The 20,767-nt window shown below is 38.2% G+C and overlaps 2 protein-coding genes and 1 non-coding gene across 4 annotated transcripts; 2 read left to right on the forward strand and 1 right to left on the reverse strand.

The window, feature by feature from the left end:
* Positions 1 to 973: 973 nt before the first annotated feature.
* Positions 974 to 6,170, reverse strand: LOC103437963 (uncharacterized). The gene is made up of 10 exons (XM_008376494.4): positions 5,982 to 6,170; positions 5,735 to 5,857; positions 4,735 to 4,855; positions 3,346 to 3,471; positions 3,005 to 3,114; positions 2,729 to 2,915; positions 2,415 to 2,618; positions 2,036 to 2,272; positions 1,759 to 1,948; positions 974 to 1,467 (listed from the first exon to the last, which is right to left on the reverse strand). The coding sequence occupies exons 1-10, from the start codon at positions 6,002 to 6,004 to the stop codon at positions 1,376 to 1,378; spliced, it is 1,413 nt and encodes a 470-aa protein (XP_008374716.1). The 5' UTR covers positions 6,005 to 6,170; the 3' UTR covers positions 974 to 1,375.
* A 947-nt stretch (positions 6,171 to 7,117) lies between these two features.
* On the forward strand, positions 7,118 to 19,326 carry LOC103437964 (transcription initiation factor TFIID subunit 2). Of its 2 annotated transcripts, none has more exons than XM_008376495.4 (25): positions 7,118 to 7,314; positions 7,570 to 7,912; positions 8,564 to 8,709; positions 8,800 to 8,866; positions 10,550 to 10,749; positions 10,850 to 11,003; positions 11,659 to 11,743; positions 11,868 to 11,959; positions 12,354 to 12,485; positions 12,588 to 12,641; positions 13,330 to 13,398; positions 13,485 to 13,582; positions 13,683 to 14,030; positions 14,126 to 14,213; positions 14,323 to 14,448; positions 14,533 to 14,589; positions 15,366 to 15,445; positions 15,540 to 15,582; positions 16,026 to 16,112; positions 16,395 to 16,484; positions 16,792 to 16,850; positions 16,937 to 17,027; positions 17,120 to 17,285; positions 17,379 to 17,562; positions 17,735 to 19,326. In XM_008376495.4, exons 1-25 carry the CDS (start codon positions 7,199 to 7,201, stop codon positions 19,152 to 19,154), a joined length of 4,395 nt encoding a protein of 1,464 aa, XP_008374717.2. In that variant the 5' UTR covers positions 7,118 to 7,198; the 3' UTR covers positions 19,155 to 19,326. The 2 variants fall into 2 exon arrangements, with proteins under 2 accessions (XP_008374717.2, XP_008374719.2); XM_008376497.4 differs by having other exon boundaries at positions 12,360 to 12,485.
* TRNAF-GAA (transfer RNA phenylalanine (anticodon GAA)) lies at positions 9,227 to 9,298 on the forward strand. Its single transcript has one exon. It is a non-coding gene; the product is annotated as a tRNA-Phe (tRNA).
* Positions 19,327 to 20,767: the final 1,441 nt, after the last annotated feature.

A 20,767-nucleotide genomic window follows, 5' to 3' on the forward strand; every position in this document is an offset into this window, starting at 1 on the left:
GTTTATCAGTATAAAACATATAAAGAATCACCAAACGGTCATATAATTTTTTCAATTTGAATAAATATTTGCGCGAAGGTAGAAGATGAAATAGATGATTAGCGTTGTATTGCCTTATAAATTAATTAGTGTTCTATTAATTTACAAATTAGTTAGTGCTTGAGCGCTGTTATTGTGACGAGAAATTTAAATGTCAATACACATTTTTGATGCATAAAATGGAGTGGAATAAGCAAATACCAATACGAATATAGACTTTAGCAAGTTACACAAAGATCCAATATGGTTGTGTGTGCAAGCACGACCTCCAAGGCATTATATCCCCTCTTCACTCTCTCTCTCTCTCTCTCTCTCTCTCTCTCTCTCTCTCTTTCGGGAATGGGCATGGACTTTGAATTGCCTTTTTTCCAAGATAAAAGCCTCTTGTCGGGTGGACCAAATCCATGGAGACCATGGATTCAGATGGCCATATGGCTGGCAAGCAATTAACATGCCCTTTTACCTTCCTTTTTCATGGGGAAATTTGGTATTTGCCTGATTAGGTTACCCTTGTACAAAGGAGATATTAGCGTCGAGTGCCTAAGATCAAATACAAGATTTCAAACTAGGGCTAAAAAGTGCCCTATGTGCCATTCTTGGTCTCACCCACTTTGCGTCGGTAGGACAGTATGCCCTACATGGTGTCCGGTCTACTCATTTTCATGAGAAATACTTGTATGACACGAGACAACGGCCGTGCTTAGAAAGTTCTATTCCTTCTACCATCTACTCTGACCACAATCAGCCACGTGGGGTTGCCGACGTGGCCCAACATTTTTCATCTACTTTTCTTGGATGATATTGACCTCTTTGATCACAACTTTTAACACTATTTTTGGCCCATTCCTTTTTACTTTGAAAGCGCAAAGTTCAAACAGGTTGTTGACCATCTCAAAAATTGAGAAAATAAGGGTGTTGATGGCAAATTCTGTAATTTTAAGAACACAAGAATTTCCACTAATTTACCTAAATTGTACCAACTCTGATGATATTTTTTTGTAACTTTACAATAGTTGGACCTAAATCCTAGCAAAACCATCGGAATTCACAGTATACAAATCCTTCAAAGGATACCGAGTCGATGAAAATTACGTGAAACTGTCGCATTTGTCACACTAAATCTGCCAGCAAAGTCTCGAGGAGTAACAAACGAAGCCAGGACTAAGTAAAAATCAGCAGTACTCCACCTAATACACAAGAAAAGGGAAACTGCACCTACGGTGGGGACCTAAGGACTGCTTTTGATTACTTTGGACCTTTCAGATCCTTGAAATCCATACCGTTCCCTAAATCATCCTCGTCAATAGCATCAGCTTCGGTGTTCAAGTCATGTTCTTTAGCCTTCCTCCCAGTCTATATCATCCTCATCGTCCGCTGTAGCATCAGCTTCGACATTCAAGTCATGGACCTTATAATTTTCTGCATTACCTGTAGCGTGTATGGAGAAAAGACGTCAAAAGCAGAAACTAGAGCACAACGATATTCAAGCACATCAATGAAGAATCTGTCACAATGCATTGTCAAACTTTGTACTTCTATACAGAAATGAACTGCGAACCAAAAACTTGAATATGCATACAACATAAATCACCGCATATATTGGCTTAATGACCACGTGCCATTCTCATTGTTTGTCGAAATTAACTGAATTAGAGGACGGCAATTCAAATTAAAGAACAATCTGAAATTGAACACTGATTGCCAAATGATAACATTTACCTGTTACTGGAGCCTCTTCCCAGTCTACAGTATCTTCTCCTTCATCCTCGCGCTTTGACTTCATGCCAACCCGACGATTAGGAGACACTGCAGAGGGACCATCGGAGATCTGTGTTTCCTGTGCTTTCTTTGCTTCTTCTTCTTGCTGTCTTTTTATTAGAGCAGCATAATAAGCTTTTAAATACTCATCCTGTAAAACAATGAAGATCCAATTAACTCAAAAGTTTTATTTATTTATTTTGAAAGGGGTCTCAAAGCAAGAAATTATTGCACAAACCTGTATATTTTTCTCATTATTTTCGGTACTGAATTTTTTGTCTTCTGAGAACTCTGGAGCTGCTACACTTGCACTGCCATCCATCTTTTGCTCCTGCTTGACCTCTCCACGTTGTTCTTTTGTAAGGTTCATGCCTTGCTTGATCATCCAAGGTGGCAAAACTTTCAGGCTTGTACCATCAGCTTCAGATTTAATATCCTTTCCTTTTCCTTCAACCCCAGAGAAATCAACTTCAACCTGCAAACGGAGATATTTCAAATCCTTACAGCTGATGCAAATACCATATAGTCATTACCGTAAAATAAAAAACAGTTATCCCAAACACACCTCAAGACTGATAGACATGATTGGATATTTGGAGGGAAGGGATTAGACTTACCTTTGTATCTCCAAGAAAGGGCATTGGCGTTCCACCGTATCCCATCCCATGAGAAGATTTGGAGGGATCCATGGCACTAGACTCACCATTCTCTGCACGTCTAGCAGCACTTGCTCGCGCTTCCCAAGCTTGGAGACTTCCAAATTCAGGAGGAGATAAGTCTTTAACTCTATTAATTTGGTCCATTAGAGGCTTCAGCTGTACCTGCATTCATTTCATTTATCAACTCAGAGAACAATTAGAGCAGTAGAATACACAAGTACAGTAAAGTGCATCATTACATATCAAACTCAAGAAAAAGACAGAGCAAAAACCTCCATCTTTTGAAGCAAGTCTTTTAATTTTTCACGTCGCCGCCTCCTTGCATTGTCGTCTCCATCTCCTACTACTTCTTGCGAAGCTAGCTTGTCACTCTCAGCCACAAGTTCTCCATTGCAACTTTCACAATGGAAGTACTCATCCTCCATAGACACCAGTTGCAGCGCATCTAAAGCGTTGTATCTAAAGATTTGCGCTTGCATGCATAATTCAAGTATCAAAATGAGGAACACACAGAGAAACACACAGGTAAAAGAAGAAACAGTTGAGACCTTTTCCCACAGTTGGGGCATACATATTCCTGAACTGTGTTCTTGTCCTCCAACTCATCTTTCAGTTTTTTCCGCAAACGGTGCAGTCTGTACCTTACCACATCATATATCTGAAATATAACTCTAGTTTAGGCCTTAACCGAAAAAATAGAAGCCAATATTTTTTCAGCAATTGATAAATTGAATAATCAAGTCAAGCCAGCAAAATTACCAACATTGATTCATTCACCATCTAGTTATCAATCTAATCGTTTTTTGTTTTGTTTACAATTAGTCAATTAAATAACTAAAAATAAGAAAAGAATCTAGATATATATGTATACAAAATCTATAAAACCAACCTGTGCATAATCCAGACAGCAGTAAGAGTGAGTGTGCATCTTAACTTTCTCTTCACCTTCTTTTACAGGTGGACCATCTCCTGTGGCAGCAACAGCTGCATTGTGCACCTTTGCACCCTTAGCTGTCTGCAAAAATTAATGATATAAGGAATAAAACCCACATAAAGGGTTACTTGCCAAATAGGGCAGCTTGTTAATCCATATCAATCAACAGCAAAAAGAAGCAAGATTTGTTCTGTACAAATTACTAGACTTCAACCTTTATATACAAGAGAAAGATTACTATAATTCATCAAATAGAGATCGATGGACTACTAGGACAACCACAATGGACAAACTACGAAGATTAATTGGAATGGCAGAATCATCTAGCATAACCTAAAATGAAATTTCACAAAAAGCAATCCCTCATTACATCTTCCATCATAAGATTAAAGGTGCAAATGACCTTGAGGGCTTGAGTGTCCAATATATCAAAAAATAGTGTTAAACAATAACAAAACATATATACAGAGTAAATTTTATTTATAAGAAACAAGTGTTAATGACAAGGTGTTCTTGCAGGTTTAAGCAAGTTGTAAGTGAAAAAATTGATTCCCTGCCTTCACAACAATATCTAATTACTTTTTTTTAAACCTGGTGATGCAGGCTATAATTAGATCCTATAAACCTGATTAAACCCACATACCTGAAGACTACAATAGCCTGGTACACCAGCTTGACCTGCCTCACGTTAATCAAATGCAATCTAGTTCTTTCAGGAAAACTATACAACTATTTCTCTTTTGACTCATTTATACCAGGGCCTTTCTTGTTAGCTTCTGGAATTTGAGAAAATAAATTCTCTTGAACACACGCCCACATACTGGTGTTTATCTCTTTCTATTGTACCTCATCTTTTAAGAGGTGTCATATCAGAGTTTATCTGGTTATTGTCCAAGTCACATGGGTTGGACTTGGATCCCTCTTTGTGCTTTTATCATACGGTTGGGGATGAAGTGAAGTAACAGCTAAGAGCCTAGGACCATTCTCTTATAATTGGCAAACTCGTAAAGCCATTAGACAATTTGGACTGAGGGGCCTCAAAGCTCCAGCATTGCTTTAGGAAATCTTGGTTTACTCAATTTCTATTTGAAATGACTAATGGTTCAAACTAGATTGAGCACTAGGATCACTTACACGTGAAAGATACCTAAAAATACAGATACCGACATTGTTAATATCCTTCTTGGTTTAACCCTTCAAGCATGTAGAAACTTCTCTCCGTTTTTGTATATTAATATTCACAAAATGAATCAGAATAATACGTAAAACTCATCAGGTGGACCAAACCAACTGGTAACCAAAAAGCATTGAATAATACACAATAACTAAGATCAAACGAATGACCTCTCTCCTATGATCTCTGGTGACCAGTTTTTCCTCCTCAAAAAATCGCAAAGTACGACGAAGTTGCTTCGAGTGCAGTTTCAAGTCCTTTGCCAAATCTTCTTCCCTTACCCATTGTCGTCTGGCATCAAAACATCTAAATATTACTCACAAGCAATCAAATGATGAATTAAAAAAGTTTGTGCACCTTCACCCTCAAACACACACACACACACGGAATCACCCATGTAATGCACAATAAAAACCCTCATAGCAATGTCTATGCTAAGTTTTGTAGGGCCCATTTGGGATTGCTTGTGGACTGGAATAATTAACGTGTTTTCAGATAACCAAAAGTGCTTCTCACTACGAATTAATTTGGGACTGCTTTTGTAGGAAGCACTTATGCTAATAAGTGCTTTTGCTCAAAAGTCCAAAAATTCAAGAGCTTCCTAGAAAATCACTTCTACGACCCAAAATGGCTTTCAAATTTTCTGCCAAACGTAGTGAGAAGTGCTTTTGGTTGTAAACAGGCATTGTTTTGCTTCCAGAAGCAATCCCAAACATGCCTAGGTTTGACAGGAAAACTTAAAATGCTTATGGGTCATAGGAGCACTTTCTGGAAAGCAGGAAACACCAAACATTTGCGAGTGCCTTTCAAGGAAGCACTTGGGTATTTAATAAAGATTTCGACAAGTATATAGTAAAGGAACTTCTAGCAGAAGCAGTTATACGCAAAAATGGTTCCTACAAAAGCCGTCCCATATGAGCCCCTAGTATTTGGCATGATCAAGTAATCAAACTCACACACGAAATTCAACCAAAATAGTTGCTCATAGCTCACTTCACCAACCCTAATTCACATTTTCCCTCTCCAATTACTCAGTCAGTAATCGTAGTTACCAATACTCTCTCACTCCACATTTCTACGATTTCGGGTTTCAATCAACTTAAAAATTTCATCTTTCAACGTAAAAACGCTGCCTAAATCCAAAAAAACAATACAATTAACTTCACAAACCTCGATAGAGCATCGAGCACCACCACGGCAATCCCCCGATTATCGCTCCGGCCGGTCTTGGGCTGATTCTCCCCTTTCGTCGGTATGTCATCGTAAAACGCCCTCGCAGTAAGCTTCACCAGCCTGAATTCCGATTGAAAACACCAAGAAGATAATCAACAAACGACATTAAAATTTCTGCAGTTTTAAATGAGAGCGCAAATTGATCGAATTAATACAGAAACCCTAGGAGTTCAAGAACGAGTACTTGTTGAACGGCTCGATGCTCATCGTCTACGAATCAATTTCCGGCGAATTTCTTCCGATTTTTGAATAATTTCTCTCTCTCACTGCTGCGTGCGCGGGTTCAGTTGGGCTTACTGCTAGAGAGAGAGAGAGAGAGATCTGTGGCTCTCTGGTAGGTTATGGAGGGACCTATGGTAATGCCGTATGCCTTATGCAGTTGAATAATTTACCTAAAAGGCCGTTGAGAATATGCGATTCACGAATGGGGTTGGAAGGTTTCTGAACTATTACAATAAAACCCACATCCAAGCCATGGATTTTGTTTATTTACTTTCTAAATTCTGTATTAAGAGAATTTGAATTTGAAACATCTTTCCACGTTGATTGTAGTAAAATGTTTGTTTTATTGGCTGATAAATTATAATCTTTTTTACAATATGTATGTTATAGCGCGCTAGCATGAACTCTTTATTTATTTACCAGTGAAATTCTATTCAGATTTACGATTTTCCAACGTTTAAAACAAGATTTCATCAAAATCTACTACTTGTTGGGTGATGCCTTCTTTTTATGAGCACCTTGCCATTGGATTATGAACTTTACCAACCTCTTGCACGACCAAAATCTTGTTAGATTTAGAAGAAAGATTTCAAAGTGATTCAAGCCTTAAGTGGTAAGTTAAGCATATAAGATGAAATACATGGGGCATTTCTTAATTTCCAAACTTTGTAGGCGTTCATTACAAATTTGACTTTCTTGCTTGATGTGACGCAATGCAATTTGTTAAACAGAAAACTAATGAAAATGATTTGAATACTTTGAGTTTTAAACAAAATAAAGGTAAAATGAATAATACCAGAACTTTTAATGTAAAAATATGATTTTTTGTTAAAATAAACATACTGGGAGTTTTTCGATAAAATTATCTTTGTTAAAAGAAAGAGATCAAAAACAAAAAACTAGTTTTGTCACCCCAAGGGTCCCACACATACAATCTGAACCACACTTTGTTTTCAGCAAAGATCTTTTATCATCCGTTAGATCAGTATCATCAACAAGTGTACGGTCGAGACGAGAAGCATAACGCAGTTGTCGTCCTCCTTAGCCAGAGAGAAGCCCGTGAGTGCGTCTATAAATAAAACCCTCATTTTATTTTATCTGGGATAAAAAGCTAGACAGCTACTGAGCTTGTTCGATCCTTCTCTCTCTAGCTTTCTCTCTCTAGGATTCCGTACGTCCATGGCGAAGCCACGAAAGCCCAAGAACGAAGACGCCAAGCCTGAAAACTCAGGGTCCGTCGTCCGCCACCAGAAGCTCTGCCTCTGCATCGACGTCGATAAACGTCGCATTTACGGGTTCGTCTCTGCCCTTCATTAACACACACAAAAGGAAGAATACACTGTTGCATGTTCACTGATTTCGTGGCGAATCTCTATGGGTTTTGGGAAAATTCGAATTGGGTTTTATGATTCGGGGAAATTGTGAATTGGGTTTTGTTTTTGGTAAAAATTGGATCGTAGATAAACTGCTTTGGGAGCCAGAAATTGTTGTGATTCTGTATGGTTAGTGTTTAAGTTGCTTGATTTTGTTTAATTTTGATGGGATTGTAGGTACACTGAGTTGAAGATTGTGGTCCCAGAAATTGGGATTGTAGGGTTACACGCAGAGAATTTGGGGATTGAGAGTGTTTCAGTCGACGGTGAGCAGACCGAGTTCGAATACTACCCGCAGAGTAATCATAAAGATGCGGAGAGCGAGAGGAGATGGAGCTGGGTGACATCGCCGAACTCTGCTGCGGATGCGGCAGGGTCAACATATATATCGGCTCTTGAGAGAGAGCTGGTCCCGAATTTACTGATCAATTGCTGTAAGGCTTTCAAGGCCGGAAGCGAACCGCAGGAGCAATTGCTTGGGGATAATGAGGTGCAGCAGTCTTCTGGAGAAGCCAAGCAGGTTACGGTTTATTTTTGGAGTTGTGGTTTTGTGAGTTGAAATTTTGTGGTGGGTTTTCAAACTCCAGGATTGATCAATGTAAATGGCTAGGATGGCATTAATTTTCGCGTTTTGTATCAACTTTAGCTGGAAGGGCATGCGCATATGGAATTACACGTTTAAGTATTTATACTTGTACATATTGACTGAAAAAGAAGAAAAAGAATTACTTGCGTATGGTTCAGACTTTTGTTGCCCTGTGCTTTTCTAGAACTTTGGTGGTGGGTTTTTAGAGTTCAGGTTGATAAATGTAAAAGGTTACAAAATAGCATTACATTTTGTGTTTTGTATCGAAATTTAGCTGCCAGGGTCATTACGTATGCCCATATGGGCTTACACGTTTAAGCATTTATACTTGTACATATCGATTCAGAAAGAAGTAAAAAGAATTACTTGCGTATGTTTCAGATTTTTGTTTCCCTGCGCCTATCTAGAATTTTTGTGGCATGTGTTCATAGCTTAATAGAAGATGAATGATGATTTTATGCCAGAAGTTATTAGGAAATGACCAGTATCAGAACCGATCATTTTGTGGAGGGTTCAATTGGCATAATGTGTTGTGACTGCATTTCTCTTGTCTATGGCTTCTCATGTTGTTTGGTGTTGGTGCAGAATGTGAGGTTGGTTCGTGTTGATTATTGGGTAGAAAAAGCGGAGACGGGAATTTATTTTCATGATGCCATTCTACATACCGATAACCAGATACGGCGTGCACGGTGCTGGTTCCCTTGTATAGATGACAATTCACAAAGTTGCTGGTACTAATTGTCTAACTGTGCTGTTCTTTTGATAGTTTTGCATATTATTGATAACACTCGGCATATTCATAATGACTATTACATGTTCAGCTATGATCTGGAGTTCACTGTTGCACAAAATCTTGTGGCTGTTAGCACTGGAAACTTACTATACCAGGTGAGATCAATGATAGAACACGTCTATTCATGTTTAAGTGCCAACATATTGTGTATTTTTCATGACAGAAGTGCACATGCCTGTGATGAGTCCATTAACCAGTGTGTAAAATGTAATTGTGCGACAAAAGTATAGCAGAATAAAATCTGAAATTAATAGGCATTTTCTGTGGTTTTTAATCTGTATAATAGTAGTTAGCAAACAATAGAAAAATATTGTTTGAAGTAAATGCTTCTCTTAGAAAAGTAAGGAAATTTGTCACAAAAAGAAATAGTTTTTCAGCAAGTTTTTATCACTTAGTATGATTAATGCCTTGCCATGATATAAACCGGGGTTCGATTCCTGGTTGGTGCACTATTTGCGGGGATAGCTCAGTTGGGAGAGCGTCAGACTGAAGATCTGAGGTCGCGTGTTCGATCCACGCTCACCGCTGGCATCTACTGGATCGATGCTCTGTTGAGTGGACCTTTAACTTGGGTGATGGGACAATCTCTATTGTTAAGGGCAATATACAGCATGAAAGTCAAGCTTTCAAGTGGAGACAAAAAGAAAATACATTTAAGTACTTATTGTGGAAGTAATTTCTTTAATTCTGTAAATCCCCATTTAAATGCAACCATGCAACTGGCCAGGTTTCTATGCTGATGAAGTCCAGGTATGCTAGAGACACCAATAGTAATTTGTTGAAAGCCAATAAGGTGTGTGTGTACATCCTGGATACCAGAAACTACGCTTCCCTTGGAAAAAAAAAAAAAGGTAGTACATAGGCAATTGAAACTGTTTTCCGTTCCTTCACCTCAACAATCTTGCTAGTTTTCTTATCTAGTCACTAGTCAGCATTTAAAATATTTGTAGAAACGTTAGTGTTGTTATTACATGGTCATTGGTACCTTTCTAATGACTTGACAAATTGTAAACCAATATGTAGTTTTTGTCGCTTCACCAGCATTCATCTTATTATGCATATAATAGAATGACAATTAGCTAATGGAAGTCATATAACCAAGAAAAAAAAATAAACTAGTGGAGGTGTCACCATGCTTCTGTATTGAGACGGAATTTTACCAATTTTAAGTTCGATATTCACAAAATCCTTCTTTTTGGGGGTGGGGGGTTGTGTCTATGTAGTATCGTCTTTACATGACAATGTTCTTTTCTTCTTTTGCCGGTACGTGACATGGATCTTTAATATAGAGAGCTAACCCTTAGTCTATTGAAGACCAGTTGCCATGTGCATCCTCATGCAGAGGCCTAGATATTGAGACGAAATTCAATTTCTGCAGCCTTGTTGAATGCCTGTAGAAGTTTATTTTCGTATTACCATTTGGCTTGAGTTTCCAATTTCAAAATCAAGGTTTTCTATGTATATATGGTGGAATAGAACTATTGTTATGGAGCCAAGCGTTGTGGCATCATCTTGAGTATCTATAGACAGTAGTAGTGTGAGATAAAGTCATAATCGAGATATGGCTTGCAGCAATTGTAAATGTAATTGGATAATCATATCTAGGATATTCCTTCAAAATTTGTCACTTAAGTTGTTGTTGCCATCTATGTGTGCAAATAACTCACTAACATTCTACATGGGTGCATTTGGCCAGTCAATGTTCACATCTAGTATAATTGTATCATACTGTGTTTTCCGTGTTGATGTTGCAACTATGCATAACGACTTCATTGCAGGTTTTGAGCAAGGATGATCCTCCTCGCAAAACATATGTTTATAGATTAGATGTTCCAGTTAGCGCTCGGTGGATATCTTTGGTGGTTGCGCCTTTTGAAATCCTTCCTGATCAGCAATTTGGTCTAATATCTCACATGTGCTTGCCCATTAATCTGTCGAAGCTTCGGAATACTGTAGAGTTTTTCCATAGTGCATTTAGGTTTGTCTTCTAGTCATATGGCTTTGTTTGGTTTCGTAATGTGTGTCTTCATGTTTTACATCATACATCATTTTCTTACCATTATGTTTTAACTCCACAGCTGTTATAAGGATTACCTTGCGATAGAATTTCCTTTTGGGTCATACAAGCAAGTTTTTATTGAGCCCGAGATGGCAGTATCATCATTAAGTTCGGGGGCGTCCATGAGCGTTTTTAGTTCTCAAGTTTTATTTGATGAGAAGATCATTGATCAGGTTTGGTTATTCCACATATTTTCTACGAGTCACATTCATATGATGCTATTATTTCACATTTACGAAAGTTAAGCAAGATCTGTATGTAGGTGTAAAATCCATTGTGGAGGTTTGATAAATGTAGTAGGCAGTGAATAAACAACATAAAGCTAGCTTAAGCAAGGTGCATTAACGATTTAATACTTAAATAGAAACCTGAAAAATGGAAAGTTTTTCTGTTTACCACTCCGTTCAGATACCCTGACCACTGCATATTTAAAATCTTATCTTTGTGGTTGGCCCAGGTGGTCAGGGAGGATGGGGTAATGGATTAGGATTATGATAGTTCCAGGGTTCGATTTCAATGTAACCCAAAACATAAAGCCGTCTCACATTCAATAATTAGTTTTTTTATTGATGGTATAACATATTAATGATTTTAATTCATAAGCTTCTTCATCGTAGTTTTGACATGAAAACAAATTTGAGCATTTATTTTGTGTTTGCCACTAATTGAAAAAAGCTTCTAGAGTAATTGTAATATTCATTATATAATGAACAATCGTTTTCCATTGCAGTTTTGGCATGAGCTGCAAAATAGTGCATGTCTTGTACATTTCTCTTTTTCATCTCATGTTTTCTATTAAGCTGATGTGTGTATAACTTTTCACAACAGACCATTGACACGAGGATTAAACTTGCGTTTGCTCTTGCAAGACAATGGTTTGGTGTCTATATCACTCCCGAGGCACCTAATGATGGTAAGCTAGTAGAGTGTTATGGTTTGTACTACTATTTGGTATTTAGATAATTGGTACCAAATTGTTTTATTAAGTTATGAGAAAATCCATTGGCTCTGATATGGTTGCTTACTCATATTGTCAGAGTGGCTGCTGGACGGTCTTGCTGGGTTTTTGACAGATTTTTTTATCAAAAAACATTTGGGAAATAATGAAGCCCGCTACCGGAGATACAAGGTTTGCTTTCTTATGGGGACATGCATGTACTCCATACTTAATATATGGTGCTCTCTGCTATGCAAATAAGTCATATACATAGTAGGATGGGTAATGAAGAACCATTTCACTAGTAAAGTGAATTTAATAGATGAAGTCATGATTGATGTAGGGAAGTTGATACCTTAGCTGATTGTTGCAACCCTTGTCCTTTTGGCTAGTATCGAGTTTTTCATTTTTCAAGGATTTCTGGTCTCCCAAGAAGTATTTGTCCTATTTCATATTAATCTTTCACTTCCCTACTTCTGGTTTGTTCTGTCTTGGTCTTTCCTTGGACAAAAGAAATTAAAGCTACATGAGTTACAGTTTCTTCTTTCTCAAATTTATGTTGACAAATTTTTTTCCCTTTATGGAGTTGCAGGCAAATTGTGCTGTTTGCAAAGCAGATGATAGTGGTGCAACCGCTTTAAGTTCTGCTGCTTCTTGTAAGGATTTGTATGGAACTCAATGCATTGGAATATACAGCAAAATTAGGTCATGGAAATCTGTGAGTAATGTTGAAATTTTTTGTTCATTACCATGGAGTATCAATATGTTCATTTTTTTTTATCTCCATCTTCACCTATTGACTGCATGAACCTCTTAAAAGGTGGCAATCCTTCAAATGCTGGAAAAGCAGATGGGACCAGAGTCTTTTCGTAAAGTAAGTATTCTAGGAACTCATTGGTTTCTTTTGTTTCACCATGCTTTCACTCATCCTGTACGTTGAACCTAACATTGCCAAGTATTATCAATTAAAGGCTAGTCACGGCCTTTATCATTTGGGCTGCAAGCATTTGTGCTTTTTGGATATTACATTATATTGGTCTGTTTAGGAACCCGATTTGTAGCCATTTAGTTTTTACTTATCACTTTTTGTGCTTGAGAAATAGGGAAAGTATATGGGGGAAAGGAGGGATGAAAAAGAGTTGTGGGAGGGGGTGGGGAATAAACAAAGAATGAATGAATGAAAATTAAAAATTAACAACTAAAATGGTTATCAAACAGGCCCATAAGATCTTCTGTGGGGATATTGAAGTTTTTTTTACTACTTTGGTCAAGGCACGACCGCATAACCATGCCCTTTTTGGTTTCTTCCTGTAATCTCAAAACATGAATATAGTGTGAGGTATCAAACATGTATGCATATGAGCATAACTGGCCTACATGCCTGACTCCAAGTAATTTCTGTTTAGGAAATATGAAAAAAAAAATCTCAATGAGCCTTGTACATGATGTGATTTAAAGGAATGATGGGAACTGGAGGAAGGGAATTGCTTTGATAGAATTCTGAGTGTGAATTATAGATTGTAGTTATTTCTTGCCAGCTGATACGATATGTTTGATTACAGATTTTGCAGGCAATAGTTAATAGGGCTCCAGATAAGATCCGTTCTTTAAGATCCCTTAGTACGAAGGAGGTATGAACATCCTTTGACATATTGCTGGATAAAAAGTATAAGCTGCTATAATTTCAGTTGTAGTTATACCATAAATTGTGGTGCAGTTTAGGCATTTTGCTAATAAGGTTGGCAATCTTGAGCGTCCATTTCTTAAAGAATTTTTTCCTCGCTGGGTGGAATTGTGTGGTTGTCCACTGCTGAGGTATGCATGAGCTGCACACTACTCTTCTCATTTCATGCTGGATCTTTCTAACGGTTCAGTAACTAATATGCTCTTCATTTATTGACACTTAAATTGAAAGGATGGGCTTCTCCTATAACAAGAGGAAGAATATGGTTGAATTGGCAGTGTTACGTGGATGCACAGGCGGATCAGATTCAATTGCTTCAGCAGTTAATGCAAATCCAGAACCTGAAAAGCGAGATATTGACAATGGATGGCCTGGAATGATGAGCATCAGGGCTCACGAACTTGATGGTACGTTTGATCATCCAGTTCTGCCAATGGCTGGAGAAACGTGGCAGCTGCTGGAAATACAATGCCATTCAAAGCTTGCTGCTAGACGCTTTCAGAAGCCTAAAAAGAGTTCAAAACTAGATGGGGCTGATGATAATGGGGATGCTACGCCAGCTCTAGACATTCGTTCTAGGTATAATATTATTGGATGAATATTTATTTTGTGTTTTCTTATTATATGAATATTTATTTTGTATTTTCAGCTTGTTGAAATTCTTATTTTGGCAGTATGGAGTCACCGTTGTTGTGGATGAGGGCAGACCCGGAAATTGAATATCTTGCTGAAATTCATTTCAATCAACCTGTACAGATGTGGGTAAGAATGGGCTTATGGTTATTCTATATGCTTTCTTGGAGATTTTAATATGTGGGTTAGATAAGTCTATTGGTCCTTGACTATTTGTAGCATTGGTATGCCATATCAGATTAATCAGTTGGAGAAGGACAAAGATGTCGTTGCACAGGCACAAGCAATTGCAACACTGGAGTCTCTACCACAGCTTTCCTTTTCTGTTGTTAACGCTCTGAATAATTTCCTCATTGACTCCAAGGTTTAGCCACTTTCAGAGTTATAATTGCGTGGAATTATGTATCTCAAGGCGTAAGTTTCTGAAGTTTGTTTCTATGATTTCAAGGCCTTTTGGAGAGTTCGAATTGAGGCCGCGTTTGCTTTGGCTAATACAGCATCTGAGGTAAATTATTGTTATATGCCTTGGAATCCATGGTTCACTTGTGTTGTGTTCTTCATCGTTAAAAGATTGAAATTGGTTCATGCAAATTATCTAATTCTTTACCTTAGGATATTTGTATCTGGTGTTCTAAGCATATTTACAAATATTTATGATTGATTTGAGTTACTTTATTGGGTTGTGCTATCTACGCACCCATGTTTACCTTCCACACCTCTCTCAATTTCCGACCGTCAGATCGAATAAATTGAAGAGGATCAAATGACAGAAATTAACAGTGTCTGAAAGGTAAAAAGAGCTGTGTGGATAGCACCGCCCACTTTATTTTATTTTAGTTCCTAACAGGAACATTATCTGATTCTTTTTAGTGATGTGATATAACAATTTCAGATCTTAGTAATCTAGAATAGTTTTAATGCTTTTTGTATTAGCCGCATTGCTTCACTTGAACTTCTAGTTTATTGCAAATTTGGTTATAATAATCTGCTTCCCTTAACAATTTAACATATGCAAGGGTATTAGCTCATAAAAAATAAAAATAAACGTATATGATATATATCATATGTAAGGGTATTTGGGTGGTTCTTTAGTATCTTACGCAACTGAAGTGACAATTTTCTTCTACTATGGAAATTGATTCATTGAATTGGTCAGTTTGTTATTCTTAGCTCCAACAGTAGCTTTTTCATTTGCATTGCAATTCTTATTTAGTGTATGTATCTGGCTTGAGACTTCAACTTTTACATTGGCATGTTCAGAATGATGTGATTGTCTTGCAGGATACTGATTGGGCTGGTCTACTCCATTTAGTGAAATTTTATAAAAGCCGAAGGTTTGATGCAAACATTGGACTGCCCAAGTATGTTCTGTACATTTGTGTTTGAACTCCAAGTGGTCAAGAGCTTACTTGAACAATGCCAGTTAACAAAGATTTTTCTTGTTAATATTGCCAGGCCAAATGACTTCCATGACATTTCTGAGTACTTTGTTCTTGAGGTAATGAAATGAGGTAGGATAAGTAATAAGTTTGTGATGCGTAATTCCCACTTACGTATCAACTTTTCAAAGAAGTTGCAATAAAATGCTTCTTTTGGTAGCTTTCCTTTACCTAACACAAAATTGTCAAGCAATTTCATTTTATGTGCCTTTATGATGCATAACTTCGACCTTCACTCTCACCTGTAGACAGTACATAGTCTTGTTTTGGTGTTTTGGATCTCAGTTTCCTGACATAGGCATAGTGATAACATATGCATCTGAGTTCTGGATTAGCTATCATGAACACGTTCGACTAGTGTCTTTTATGTGTTTCGTAGTTAAATCTATGATTGTATCATGCTATTTATATCATTATCATCGTCATCATCTTTATTGATGGTAATGTATTTCATTGGTCAAGGACCATCTGTATATTATATTGTTGTTTCTATAACTTGCAGGCCATTCCTCATGCTATTGCTATGGTCAGAGCTGCTGACAAGAAAAGTCCAAGAGAGGCTGTAGAGTTTGTTTTACAACTTTTGAAGGTAGTATTGTTGTGGATAGCGTCAATTGAAAAAATTAAGGTGACAATGTCACAATAAGAACAATATTTTTCAGTTGGCCTCGATTAGACTTTCTAAACTGGAGAACACGAGAAATAATTCTGCAATACTATTATGTCTTGCTATGCATGGCCGTTGTCTTACAGTAAAATACAGTAAACAATCTGGATTTTGTATATTAGTATTATTTGAATTTTGAACTTCCCTCCAAGTGCCTCATTCTGAATATCAATTCTTAATGTTTTGTCTTTAATTTTCTGACAGTACAATGACAACAATGGGAACCCTTACTCTGATGTCTTCTGGCTTGCTGCATTAATTGAGTCTGTTGGAGAACTTGAATTTGGGCAACAGGTTTGTCTTACATGATAATGCTCGGCAGTTCTGTTGAGGCTTACATGTCTGTCTTTGGCTATGATGAACACTGTGTTGGTTTATGTTAGAAGTACATAGGATTAGATAATGTAATGTGCACTTGTCTTAGGTGTAGTCCATTTTGGAATTGCTTTTACATGATACTGTTGTTACCCCAGACTCTTAAGGGCATAACCTCTGAAAAAATACATGTCATCCAATGATTCACATGGGTTATCACGTTGGATAATCCCAAAATTGACAAATATGAAGTTTATAATCATGTGTTCCTTTTACTCTGTTTCAGAGTATTCTCCTTTTATCGTCTCTTCTGAAGCGCATTGATCGCCTCTTGCAATTTGACAGGTGTGTTAACTCATATCATACTGAATTCAATGGTTTATATCCAGTAATACATATAATTGATTGTGTCTGGAACTGGCATGTTCCAGGTTGATGCCTAGTTACAATGGTATCTTGTCGATCAGTTGTATTAGGGCCCTGACACAGATTGCCCTAAAACTGTTGGGATTTGTTCCTATGGTGAGTAATTTCTCGCCTATGCTTTTCTTTTTAAACTTGTTGTATTTACATGTAGTGTTGGCGACTTTATCCAGCTCTTTGACTTGCTACAGGATCGCGTGTTTGAACTTGTAAAACCTTTTCGGGATATCAAGGCAGTATGGCAAGTTCGGGTTGAAGCAAGCAGAGCACTCCTTGATCTTGAATTCCATTGTAAAGGCATTGATGCAGCTTTGCAACTGTTTATCAAATATTTAGATGAAGAGATGTCCTTCCGAGGTTCTTGTCACTACTTTCCTCGTGAATGTTGGAAATCTCATTGTTTCATTACAAGTGTGCATTTTCGTTATTGTATATTTTCCTTGATTGCAGGGCAGGTGAAGCTGGCCATGCATGCTATGAGGTTATGCCAGATTAGAGGTGGATCTGATCTTACTGACAACATCAGGAGCGAAACTCTTGTGGCTTTGCTTCGTCTACTTGAAGGCCAGATGGCTTTTAATAATATCTTTCTTCGTCATCACTTATTCTGCATCCTACAAATCCTTGCCGGAAGGTTGAAACACTGTTTCCCTTATTTATTTTCACTTGATTATGATTCCTTTCCAAGATGAAAAACATTACTCGGGTTTTTCTCTTTTGCCAAGTATGGAGTTCATTTGTTCTTTAAAGCTTGACGTTTTTCATTAGTTTCTATTAATTGTAACTGAACCGAGATTCATTTTCAGGCCGCCAACACTATATGGAGTGCCAAGAGATCATAAACCATTTCATTTAGGTGATGCGGAAAGCTTCCAAGAGCAGAAAAACATCTTTGCTGCTTTCATTCCAGAAAGTAAATATGTGGAACCACCTTCCGAAGCTCCAAACCTTTCACATGATGATTTAACTGCCCCTGAAACTTCCAGAGATGTTTTCGCTGCTCCAGAAATTTTTACAGATGGGTTTTCTATTCCAGCTCCAGAAACTTCCAGGGACGGGTTTGCCTTTCCAGCTGCTTCCAAGGATGATTTGGGTGCTCCAGAACCTACAACTGATGGTTTTGGTGCTCCAGAACCTCCTGGTGGTGGTTTGGGTGATCCAGAACCTTCTGGTGGCAGTTTGGTCTCTAAAGAACCTTCCATTGGTGGTTTTGGTGCTCCAGAACCTCCGATTGGTAGTTTTGATGGCTTAACGGTTTCAGAACCTATCAAGGATAGCTTGGCAGTTCTGGAACCTTTCAAGGACAGCTCGGCTGTTCTCGAATCTTTCAAGGACGCAGATACCGTTTCTAACAGCCATAAACGGAAGCTGACGGTTAAGATCAGGGTCAAAAGTTCTGCTACTACTAGCAGAGCAGAAGGTGATAATCAAACTGTTGAGAGGTCGCAAGGTGGGCATCTTGAAACTGATCGTGGCGCCAGCAGTTCAGTATCTGTGGATGCTCCGCACAAAATTTTTGCAGAGGTGAGCCTTAGCAATCAAAATCTTGAGGAAGTTAACTCTTGGCATGATCTTGGATCCCGGATGACTGCCAGCATTGGTAGCGCAAAACTTGCTAGCGATGTCGATGATATAGGAAAGGAATTGCAGTGCACTGCCGATTCTAGCAAAGTTTCTGCACTGCCTCAGCCCGAAGATCCATCACCTAGCTTTATCCAAGATAACCGAGATGCAGAAGTACAGAAGTATGCAAGTCTCCAAGAACTTTCAGTTCCTAGGACCGATATTAATGGTGGTTCATCTGGAATGGCGGATTCTCTTCCTCGCGGGAAAGAAAAGGAGAAAAAGAAAGACAAGGAAAAGAAACGAAAGCGGGATGGCCACAAGGGCCACCGAGATAATCCCGAGTATTTGGAGCGGAAGCGCCTAAAGAAGGAGAAAAAGCACAAGGAGAAAGAAATAGCGAAGTTGTTGAACGAGAGCGCCAAAGTACCATCGACGGAGCTACCAAGCAAGACGGAGGTACTTGGAGTGAAGTCGGCAACTGTGCAACTCAAACCGGTCGAGCCTGGCGGTTCCAACAAATTGGCGATCACAGGGGTTGAAACCGCCAGGCCTGCGCCATCCGAAGGCGCCACTTCCGCTACTCCTTCCGGTACAACTTCCGCTACTCCCAAGTTTCGTATCAAGACAAAGATCCGAACACTGAACAATAGCAATCCATGATGAATGTGGCTTTCCCTTGTAACGAGCGATGGTGGCTGGTTTAAATTTTTGTATTGGTAATCTGTGCTGTATCCGGCAGGCAGTGATTTAGGTCTGTATAGTGGAAAATGGGAGAGACTCTAGCTCACTGTAGAATTGCTTATAATTGCCCTTCTGCTTATATTCTTTACAATTTTGTGTTTTTTTTTTTTTTACTGCCTTTAATTTAATTTTTGTGAGGTTATTTTTTATTTTTTTTATTTTTTTTGTAATATTGTGATTGTAACTATTTATTTTCCATCTTAGTTTGCAATTTGCATTCCCCCAAATCAGTTTGCTCGGGTTTCTTTTGTTTGAAAAACGGGGCCGAAAGCAAAAGTCCAAACAAATCTACTCTAATAAATCTAAACTAGGACATTTTTAATCGATCCTTGTGAATAAAAGTGGCTGAACAAGAAGTATAAAAAAAAATTTACCTAAATCGAAATTATGACTAAAAGTCGTTAAATTGTCCGTAGTTCGCTTTGCCAAGATCTTAAAAGATGCTCGACGAGTCAAAGTAAGGGACCTAAAGGATGATTATTGCTTGTACATTGCAACACCAAATCAACTGTGATTGCTGAGTAAGTTATCAAATCTGTAATCTCCATGTCAATTGTAAGTCTTAAGTAAAGACCCCAGCTCAACAGTGAAAATCTCACCTATGCCCAAATAATTGCTCAGATTTTGAATGGACACAATGTACAAGTAATATTTTAATTTTTTTAGTCAAGAACTTAAAAGAATTAAAATCCCGATTGGATAACACCACAATGTCAATTGGGGGGAAGATAATCAGAATGGTTTTCTTTCTTTTCAGTTATTTTGTTTAAATTTCTGGAAGGCATGGAGATGGCTTTCGAACCATTGAATGTAATGGCCTAGTGGGAAAGGTGCTCGTTCACTTCACTTTAATGCCTGGGCTCGAGACACCCCTAAAGCGTTTAGGGGTGCTAGAGCCTTAGATGTTTGGTCTCAAAAATTCAAAAACCAAGCATTTAGATTAAAATACCCCTTTTCTTATCGGGCTCATGGAATATGCTATTTCAGTGTGTACAACAACACTTAGGGGGAAGTTATTTACGTTAAAAGCTTGTTTTAAATTATTTTTCTAGAAACTGCTTTTACGACTCAAAAATGTTTTTTTTTTCTCATCAAACGTAGTCATAAACGTTGTAAAATTGTTATAGAGCGCTTTTAGTCATCGTAGAACCAATCGCAAGGATGTCATAACTCATAAGTATGAGGATAATGCTCTCGCGCCTCACATGGTTGCCATAGTTTTCGATTTCGAAGGCATTCTTTTTGTTTTTCCATTGGAGGTGGGGTTGGAGAAATTCTAGTGTAGGAAAACCAGACCACCGGTTTCCTACGCGACACACTCATAAAAACACCTATGGTCCACCACCTCTGATTTGAGGCTCGCCACTACCCCATGTTTTCTTCCACCCCCTTCTCATACCATTTTCCACTCCATACGCGCACCCAAGACACTCTTGTGGGGTGGGTTGCTATTGCCTATGGTTAGGAGGATGAAGGGTTTAGTTTTCAGTAGGGAAGTAGGGGTGTGCAGGTAAGATCATCTCCGACCGAAA

The sequence above is a fragment of the Malus domestica genome, chromosome 06 (genome assembly GCF_042453785.1).
Source record: "Malus domestica chromosome 06, GDT2T_hap1".
In the NCBI taxonomy this organism is placed as follows: domain Eukaryota; kingdom Viridiplantae; phylum Streptophyta; class Magnoliopsida; order Rosales; family Rosaceae; genus Malus; species Malus domestica.